The sequence below is a fragment of the Xylaria bambusicola genome (genome assembly GCF_022495145.1).
Source record: "Xylaria bambusicola strain CBS 139988 unplaced genomic scaffold F5B22scaffold_106, whole genome shotgun sequence".
NCBI classification, from domain to species: Eukaryota; Fungi; Ascomycota; class Sordariomycetes; order Xylariales; family Xylariaceae; genus Xylaria; species Xylaria bambusicola.
Genome location: NW_025953659.1, coordinates 1 through 10,425, shown reverse-complemented (window position 1 = coordinate 10,425; position 10,425 = coordinate 1). Strand labels below are relative to the sequence as shown.

Genomic DNA, 10,425 nt, shown 5'->3' with positions numbered 1-10,425 from the left:
TCGTTATAACTACTCTATTCTATTATTAATAGTAGTGAACTTTCTGTTTGGTATAGGCCTTCCTAGAGCGATTGTAACGTTTTTAAGTTCGACGACGGAGACGTGCTGGACAACCGAATGGAATACTCTTGTCGTTGGGTGGCGTGCTCCGGGCAATTGGGACTACCCAGAATACTAAGGAGCTGCACTTTCTTGTTAATGCCGCCATCTATTTAGTGTTACATACTTTTATGCCAACTTTCTATGAACTCATTCCTTTTGGCGTTTATGGAGGATTGCGGATACTAATGTGAGGGGAATAACGCAGCAAGCAGGAATAGTGGTTACTGATCCGCCTAGAAAGACTATGCAACACTAGCTAAACTAAAAGATAAATACGTATGTGCGGTGGCACCCCAAGCAACATAACCTGGCACTAGAATTTAACTCCAAATTGATTCAATAGCCTGAGAACCAAAGCATTTTCAAGGGACATCAAAGGGCATCCCAGACCATACCTCTAGCACTAGATGATCAAAGGCCAAATGGAAGGACGACTCGTCGACTTTACTATCTCTATACAGGGAGATTGCCGGCTTCACTTGTGGTTCCGGGTGGACCTGACAAATAATATCGCCAATGTAAAACATTAGGATGGAACTATGGTAGAACATGGTGGCAGAAGCCAACCAGCCCGCCCTTCGAGTCGACTATAGTACATAGGTCCGATGTTTCATCAGCACATTTCCCTCTGACTCCCAGGCTGCCATTCAATTTAGGGTTACATGTTCTAGACTGCCTGTCAGGATCACGCGATCACACCATATGCTACTATGATATCGTTCACTGTCGAGGTCTGATGCTCTATGTCAAAATTTGTGATCCAACACCGCTTGTAGGAAACATGAGGCCATGCTCAGTTCGCATGGTCCTGCCGCTTTTAGTTATTGTACTACCCACTGCTGATTCATCATCTATCGCGGAGCTAGGGGTTCTCTTCCAATGAGACGAGCTGGACGTAATCAACATGTATATGCAACCTAATGCCGAGGAGTTCTATTTCCCATTACGCCAAATATATTAAGCACGGTAAGAGTTGCTAAAATCAGTTGACGCCCTTGGAGAGCAAACTTCCTTCTCCACCCACTTACTAATATGTGACTTTAACCCTTTTAGTTGGGTCGCAAATTATCGCGGATTCTTAAAAGTTGCTTAGCGGGGGTAGCTGCTAAGCACCGCAAGCAATTTTCAAAGCACATGATGCAGCCTTGGAGTAAGATGCAAGTCTTGGCCACGCAAGAGTTCATCAAAGTCAGCTTCATCCCACATCGTGAGAATAGCTCCACAGGTGCCACGTTAGAAGAATGGCAGCTTGTTTTGACATGGCAGAGTTTCCTAGAGAAAGCCAACAAGGAGCTGGGGGGGTTGCTTAAAAAAAAACATCGTCTGCATGATTGGGAGGCGGATGTGAGGACAATGAGGGTTCTGGTAGTAGCTATAGTTATATAAACTTGCCATATACGATGCAAACGCAAAATTCTGTGCACTCAAGAATAAGAAGCTTCAGTACTAAAAAACGAACCTCGTTGAAAGTCATGGATTCTCTAGCATTAATTCCGGGCTTTGCACACTCCCTCATTAGGCTTGTCTTATCAGACAGAACCGGTATGTGTTGTTATCGTCAATACGTTGCAGGAACAAAAATCTCATGCCATGATAGCTAGTTTTCACTGCCTTTGGAGGCTAAATAAAAAGCCAGAAGGGTCCAGAGCGCCATTTAGGACCCTGGATATTGTTGTCGTTTTCGAGTCACTCTCTGAGGAGAAGAAAGGAAGGGTGGATCTAGAGTTGCCTCTAGATTCGGGTCCCCAGGCCTATTCATTTCTACAGAAGTGTGTGACACGTACATTGGAAGGCAATACCTCCTATCGTATAGTGATGAAACTGGTCTTGCCCGGCAGCGATGGGCATATACTCCACAGCAACTTAATGAGGTGTCGACTACTTAGTTGCCCCCTCATACAAGATTTCCAGGCTTTTACCACGTCTCAGACTCGTGTTGAAGAATTTCCTAGCACCGGCAACGTCTTCGGACTAGCATTTGAACGGGCTCTCGGCGCTATCCTTCTGAAGGATGTGGCTGCTACCCAAAGAATGGCAGAAAGTGCTCTTGCAGAGTTAGAGATGGAACTTACCATTAGGCTATCATTCAAATGGATAACTCAGGAGCCCCAGCCTAGACGCCGGCTGGCTATGATTGGCGGAGGGTCCCATCCATCGGCTGCGACAGATGACGATGGACCCTACTCTGCCGCATCAGCGTTGGGAGTTGATGTCGTTGTTCTTGACGAGGATGGACACTGGCTTCAGAGCGAAAGCATGGGTCACCTATGCGACGAATTTTTGGTGTGTGACTTAACACCTAACCAAGGTCTTTCGGCTAGGATTGTGGCAACATTGCGCAGGAGCCGTGAGGCTATTCATGGCGTCATCACATTTTCGGACGCATACCTTGCTGCAACTGCAGAAGCGGCTGAGTCAATTGGCCTCTGGACGAACCCACCAGACTCAATAGCGGCATTGAGTGAGAAGGGTTGGATGCGCGAGCTCACGAATCCCTGTCTACCCTTAATCACTACGGACGGCCAAGCTGACCTGAAGCGCAAGCTTGAGGCCTTGGAAACCGTACAGTTTCCTCTAGTCACTAAAGCAGCTTATGGATGGTACTCTAAGGGCGTGATGGTTGTTGATTCTAAAGATGAACTGATAAATGCAGTGGAAATGCTCGAGCGAAGCCTGCCGAACCACAAGTATCTCGTTGAGCCTTATCTTTCTGGGCTAGAGATGCACGCTAACTTTGTCCTGGTTGATGGGGAGGTTCTCTTCGCTGAGGTCGGTGATGACTCTCCATCTCTAGAGGAGGTGGGTAATCGGGTGGCCAACTCCTTTGCAGAGACTCCCTCCATCATGCCTGCCGTATGGCCGCTTGAAGAGCATCACTTGCTACGATCTTCAATTGTCAGCCAACTGGGGCAGCTGAATCTGACCACCGGGCTGTTCTACGTCGAAGCTTTGGTGAGTGGTAGCAAAATGGAGTATCGACCGAAAGACACGGATCTGGCGCTTGGACCTAGAAATACTGGCTCGAGACGCGGTGAGCCAACTGTTGTTGTGAGGAAGGTCAAGGTGGGTGCACCCAGATATCAGGATTCAATTGCTGTGAAGTATACATACGGCGTTGATTACTACGCGTTATACATTCTTCAAGCTCTACAGAGACCTCAAGGAGACAAACGACACGACTCCATGATGAAGTCAATACGAACTTTGAGTGAGCCGTTAGGCGAATATATCCGGTATCCTACGAACGTTGTCTTCATTCCCGTCCGGGAGGCTGGGGTATTTTCCGCGGCGGAACCGCTTCCTCAATGGATCATGACTCATATACCGCATTATAGGGTACTGATGCATGATGGACAAGTTGTTGAGGGCCCGCATCTTTCAGGGAAATGGCCGTTCGTTGCTTACTTTGTTGTAAAAGCATCTTTGAGTGGTGCGGCGGGGCGCGAGCAAGTTAAGACTCTTGGGGAATACGTGAGACGCAATTTTCGTTACATCATGACATAAAAACGACCCCCAAGGTGGATTTAGTTGATTCATCTACCTAAATCCTACATACAAGCCATTCTTTCTTATGGGATAACGGTATGAAGTCTAGGAACATAAATGTTTGGAATGTGAAGATGCCCCTCACTCAGCGTACAATTTACAATAATTCCTAGCGCAAATGAACGCTTAATGGCTGTGCCATCTGGCAACCATCACGATGGGTACATTAAAGAGACTTTAATCGTCCAATGCGATGTTACGCGCATGAATGGTGAGTGTTCCAGACCGCTGACGGTTGGGTCGGATAGCATGTGCTCCGAATGACATCCGGCTCACATTTCCCCTGGGAGTAGGATTTGTACGGGGCGGGGAAAGAAGGCATCCACGGCGGTAGGAAGCTTTCATTGGTTACCGATATATCTATGTAGCTAGGTTGAAGATGGGTTGAGGGCCCTGGAAAACGAAGGTTTCTTTGCCCAGCACGGCTCTTACACCAAAAAGAGACTCGCATTTCCTAGTGATTACGTCCACAAGCGTGGCGCTGACAACTATTAGGTAATTATCCTTTAGATCTGTCAAAGAGGGGAGATCAGCTGGCTAATTGGCTACGTGAAGGCGGATCGTGCCGTCTGACTGTCCCCCCTGGGCCCCCTCCAGTACAACAATCAAGGGTTCGGATGGTGCTAACGGGATTAGCAAATTCTCAGGTTACACAATCGATCGTATTCATAATAAATAATAAAGCAAGAGAACTAGGTACCCGTTGGGTAGCAGTTTTTCCGTTACATAACATTCCCATCGCAGAATATTTCCCTTTCAAGTGGACTTATCTGACCATACATAAATAGTTCAGCCACTCAGGACCACAATACAAACTTGGCCGGTTCAGATCCTTGGGCAGGCTTTAGCCCTACCATTGAAGACACGGTAAAACGTGTCGCTGCGGTAGGCTGGGCGCTTGATGTCTCGCATGGGAGCACCTCGTGGAAGTTTCTATTCAAAAAGTTAGATTTCCGCGGAATCTTCAAATCTTGCTACCCACCTAGGACTGAAGAAAGTCAGATCACCAGGGACCGCCGGCATTACTTTGAAGGGACGTCCTTCAAGCATCCTCTTTTGGTAAGAGTGGGTTCGGTGAGCCGGTCTCCATTTCAGGTCATCTTCGGGGGCCCTCCATTGACGATCATAGATGATTGTTTCTCCGCCTGGAACCTCATTCAATAAGATATTCCAGGTAAGCTGGCGTGAGATCTTGCTGATAGCCCACGCTGGCGCTTCCTATTTTGGTTAGCAATATGACGCAATATTATAATGAGCAGAGAGGTCATCCATACATAGGGCGCCCAGTCTGCATGGACGTCAATACCAGCATCAGACGCCCGAACCATGCCTGCGAAATACTCTCTTCCGCCGTCCTGCGCTATTTCTACTGGAATACCCGTGATCTCATGCAATTTCTCCGCTATACGGTGAACTATGTCAATCCCAGCTTCAGTCTTCCATCGAGCCTGCAATGAGCGAGCATTTTCCACGTTGTCAAAATATTCACTCTGCTCTTCAAGTAGATCAGTACACCAGGAAAGCTCTCTTTTGACCTCTATTCAGCACTCACTATCAAGATAATCAAAGTGTGTCAGTCCGATCTTTCCCAAACGCGGCCATGTGTTTTCAAGCTCGTAATCCTCCTAGTAAGGTTTAAATTAGTTTCACTGGAAGCCCGAGTTTATAGGGAAATTTCCTACTATCTCATGTGTCTTGGTAATCTCCAGCAATTTTCGACATTCCTCTGCCGTAAGGAATTGTTTCTCACGAACTACTGGAATTCGATTTTCAAGAAGACGTTGGATCGATTCCGAGCTTAGAGTCTCCTCTCCGAATGTAAACCAATTGGTGTGAACACTCTGTACGTTATCCTTCAATGGTAGCAGTGAGGAATCCGCCATATCCAGAGCGGCCTCGTCGGGGAGGTTGTAGAAAACTGGCGCCATAATTAGCGAGTAATACCGTGCTAGTTCCTGTTGCTCTACTTCTACTTATGTTACGAAGGTGAGATTTATAGTCTAGAGAAACCGTATGCCCATATTATATATGAATTCGTCTTCCACCCTCAGTAGTTGATTTGGACTGATTCGTGACCTTCTGAATTTCGTCTCCGTCGCCGCACTGCTTCACCGCTTCATGTGAAAAAATCTCTCTTCAGAGCATCGTATGATCTCAAAACTCCACTCGAGTATGTAAAGTCAGCTTACTTTATTGTTCACAAGAAATCATCTTGGTCATATGCCTTGGCCGATGCATGTATGAACACTAGCATCAGTCAGACTCTAGATATTGCCAAGCTTGGGAGATAGTCAGGGTGTCATCAGCGACTGAAGAGAATTTGTAATCGAAATTACGAGTACAATTTCCGGGAATGTCAATGAGCTGATCGTTAACTACAGTTTTGTGTTTGAATCGAATTTCACGGTAGCTACTTGAGAGTATTCATGTTCAATCGTTTGGATCTTTGAAGGTTTGGGTTAAGCCTAACACTGTAAACTTTCTCTCGATTAATCTTTTCGACGCTCGAATATTACTATGACCTCCCAAAACAGTGTCTTGGGTCTTGGGGACGCCGTTACAGACGACAAAACGCCTTTCAAGTCACACGACGCGGAGATACCAATGGCAATTTCTGAAGAAAAATTCAATGGTGATCGCCTGAGGTGGAACAAGACCACAGCCGGGTTCTTCTTGTTGGGAGTTCTAGTCAGTCGAAATGTTCAGCAGACTGAGATCCTTCCTTTGTCCCTCTGAGTTGGCTGAACTGACAAGTAAGTGACAGGCATCACTACCGGCCGCGGTTACAACTACGGCATCAAACGAAACGTTCTCTGGTCTCACTGGGCTCTATGAAGTTGTAGCATCTGCCAGCGCTGCTATCATCTCCTTCGGCGGCCCATTCCTCATTCGTTATGTCTCGTACGATCAATGTACAATCTTATGTACTGTGGCTTCGCTCCTATCGTACATCATCTGCACCCTGCCCCATCCTCTGGGTGACGGCAAAGAGAACTTGGCAGGCCCAGTCATCGGCACCATCCTCGCAGGGTTCGTCTATGCTTTTGGAACAAACGTCTACCTATCAGTCGCAGCCTTCTTCCCGGCGGAAGCCGTGCTAGGCTTAAGCGTCGGCAGCGGCTTCGGAATAATTCTGGGCCCTCTTCTCTACATTGGACTCGAGGCAGCCTACAAGCAAAGCTGGCGTCGTACATTCCTCACGCTGCTCTCAACAGTCGTCATCATTCCAATCGTTTGGTGGGGTCTTGTGGACAAGACTAGACGTACTGCTGCTGAGCGATCCCGGCGTGAGTCGGGAAGCGGACGCGCAGTTGCGGAGAATACACAACCACTTGGAGATGAAGCTTTCGCCGAATCTAGCATCGGCACAACTGATGAGTGGTCATTGCAAGCACATCAGGCGGGTAATTTGAAGCCAGGGTTCGGCCCTAAACGATCGCGGCTGCAGCTGGTGTTCAAGAGACTTGTTCCCAAATACGTCGTTCCGTTATTTCTATGCACGTCGTCGGCAACTATTTCCTCCTTAGGAACTTCCCCATCGCTCCAGACCTTGGACCGGTTAAGAAACAAACCAGAAGGTGATATACAGTTTCAACTAGGTTGTGAGTAGCAGCCACGCAGTCTTAACAAATTCATATTGGTAATTAGACCCCTGACTGATAGTTGTCTCAAGTTCTTGCTTATGGGACTGCGCAGTTCCTATTTAGTACATTCTCATCGGTCTATCATATCCCGCTCATATGGATATGGACGGGCGCTGAAATCTCACTTCTGGCAATCGGCCTTGTACAATTGTTCTACCCGTTCTTAACGTATTACGGCGTCTGGATTGTGGTGATGTTCTTAGTTGGAGGGTGTGTTGGTGGCGGAGTGACGAACACTAATTACAAGATTGCCCGGGACTTCCAACGCGCTGGAGAGCCAGACGAGGTTCGTAGCTTTGCGATGAGTTTTGCAGGTCTGGGAAACTTTGGCGGCGATGCTATTGGAGGCGCATTGGCAATCTTGGTCCAGCAGCTGAGCACAACCCGGCTTGTCCCCGGACCTCGAGGTTGAAAGAGAGACCATGCGGAGTATTTGAATAACTATATAGATGCAGATCTAGCTTCTCACTTTCGAATTGCTCCAAATTATATATGGTGTTTTCTGACCTTTTATAATCATGTGGAAACCCCGTGTTAAGGCTTGTCCCCTACCAATATCATGAATCAGAGTTAACACACTGAAACCCTCTGCCGCGATTGCAGTAGGATATGTCAAGCCGTAGTAGCATTCCTCTAAGAAGGTTTAAGCATATCATCTACTAACTGAGCGTCGTATATCCTCGACCCACTCCAGATATCAGCAATTCCCACAATTTTTGACTCATTAACTTAGCCTTCTCGGAGGCTAGGTGGGTCAGTTTAGGTAATTGCATATATATCTTAATAAGCAGTTCAGAAGATGACTAATAAGTGGGGTAAATGGATGAGTTATTCAGTTATCCAGTACGGAAGGAGAATTGTATGAATAGGAATACAGAATACGGTCTTCTTGACCGCGGGGATAACCCGCTGTATATAGTGTCAGAATAGGCGAGCCAATTAATTGGAAGCTTCGAAGTGTGTATATTATTGTTAAGCAGATTCTGCTCTACCCCTGGGGTATATATTAATAATTTTATAAGGTGGATCCTTAAATTTAAAGCTATCTTAGCTTACTCTATATATTATATTATTTATTAATATGTTCTTTATTTTAATATACCCCCTTAGGGCTAATTGCTTTATAATTTACCTTAAAGCTATCTTTTAAATTATTTTTATAGTATTTAAATTTTTATTTTTTCTTTAAATAATTTATCTTTAAAGCTATTAAAGTTTTTTTAAATAATCTTTCTTTACTTTTATTTTAAAATATATATTTTTATATCTTTTAACTTTAATTAAGTTATAAATTTAACCTATTTAATTATTAAAAGTACCTTTATAAATTTATTTATAATTATATTATTTATAAAAATATAAATAATATTTAATATTTCTTTTTAAACCTTTTATTATAATTAATAATTATATATATTTATATATTAAAGCTTAATTTTTAATATAAATATTTCCTTTTTTAAAAGCTTAATAATTTATTAATTATTATATTAAAAAATAATCTATTAATTATTTAAGGTAACTTTAAATTCTTTAATTAATTAATTAATAAATATAGCTTTTTTATTAATTTATATTAAGGTTAAAAGTTTAGCTTTAATAATTAATATAATTATAATATTTTATTTATTTATTCTTTAATTAATAATTCTTTTAAATAGCTTTATAATATAAATTTATAAACTTTTATAATTAATAGTATTATTAATAAATAAAGAATTATTTATAATAATAAAATTATTATTTTTTTTAAATTTAAAGGTATAATATTATATTTAAAAAAAGTAATTTAAGGTTTAATTAACTTTATAATAATATTTTAAATTAAAATTTAAGTTAAATTAAGAAAGTTTTAATATAAAAAATATAATATTTAAATATATAATTATTATAATATATATAATAAAGCTTATTTTTTTTTAATAAATATATATTTTATTAATTATAATTAATCTTTAATAAAGGAATAATTTTTAAATTTTTATAAGTATTAAATATTTTTTTTTTAAATTATTTAGCTTATTAATCTTTTTAATATATAAAAATTAAAAGAATTAAATTAAATTTTATTAATAATTTTTAATTACTTTAATTTTTAAAAATTATTAAAAGTTTTTTCCATTTATAAATTAATATTTAATTTTAAATTTTTAAATTAATTTTATTATAAAAGCTTTTTAATAACTTTAATAAATAAAAATAATATTATTTATATAAATAAATATTAATATCCCCTTTTTTATATAATAATATAACTTATATAGTATTATTATATATTTTAAATAAAAAAGTATAGTTATTAATTCTTTTTATACCTTAAGGGTATCCTTATATAAATTTTTTTATTTAGTTTAATATTAATAAAAGTATTAATTATATTATATTACTTTAATTTTAAGTTAAATTTAACTATTATTACTATTAAGGTTTTAAATAATTTTCCTATTAATATAAAGGTATATATTTTTTTTATATTTAAATAAGGTTATTAATCTTTTTAAACTATTAATTAAGCTTTATATTTTATAAAGTAGTTATATTTATTAAATTTATATATATATATTTATATATAATTAAAGGTAAGTTTTTTATAAATAATCCTTTAATTAACTTTATATTATAAAGCTATTTCTTTATAGTTTTTAAAGTATAATTTTTTTATTATATAAAAACCTTTTTTTATAAGGTATATATTTAACTTTTTATAAGTTTTAAATAAAAGAAGTAATTTTATTTTATAAACTTTTTTTTTAATTAATAGCTTTTATTTAAGATTTTAATAATACTTTATATTAAGGTCTTTTATAATATTAAATATAGCTTTATTTATAAAGCTTATTTTTTTTTTAAAAAATTAAAGCAATATTAAAAGTAGTTTATTATTTTAGCTTTTTTTACCTTATTTATTAATATATTAATAAATAATTTTATAATATATAGGTATTTTATATTAAATATAGCTTTTTAATATCTTTTATATATTAAACCTATAATATAAAGCATTAAGGGTTTTTTTTTAACTTTAAATTTAAGTTTATTAATAATTAATATAGCTTTTATAAAACGGATTACTTAATTAACTTTTTTAATTTGAATGTTATAGAGTTGTAATAGTTGGGGAGTTTTTATTATT

At 39.4% G+C, this 10,425-nt stretch overlaps 3 protein-coding genes across 3 annotated transcripts; 2 read left to right on the top strand and 1 right to left on the bottom strand.

Moving 5' to 3' along the window:
- Positions 1-1,917: 1,917 nt before the first annotated feature.
- F5B22DRAFT_653590 (ATP-grasp fold domain-containing protein) lies at positions 1,918-3,606 on the top strand (the record flags this gene model as incomplete). The annotated part of the gene is made up of 1 exon (XM_047979730.1): positions 1,918-3,606. One exon carries the CDS (start codon positions 1,918-1,920, stop codon positions 3,604-3,606), a length of 1,689 nt encoding a protein of 562 aa, XP_047824698.1.
- An 839-nt stretch (positions 3,607-4,445) lies between these two features.
- On the bottom strand, positions 4,446-5,576 carry F5B22DRAFT_640628 (uncharacterized protein; the record flags this gene model as incomplete). Its single annotated transcript, XM_047977871.1, has 4 exons — positions 4,446-4,581; positions 4,631-4,866; positions 4,923-5,138; positions 5,331-5,576. 4 exons carry the CDS (start codon positions 5,574-5,576, stop codon positions 4,446-4,448), a joined length of 834 nt encoding a protein of 277 aa, XP_047824697.1.
- A 589-nt stretch (positions 5,577-6,165) lies between these two features.
- F5B22DRAFT_640627 (uncharacterized protein) lies at positions 6,166-7,704 on the top strand (the record flags this gene model as incomplete). Its single annotated transcript, XM_047977870.1, has 3 exons — positions 6,166-6,336; positions 6,413-7,250; positions 7,322-7,704. 3 exons carry the CDS (start codon positions 6,166-6,168, stop codon positions 7,702-7,704), a joined length of 1,392 nt encoding a protein of 463 aa, XP_047824696.1.
- Positions 7,705-10,425: the final 2,721 nt, after the last annotated feature.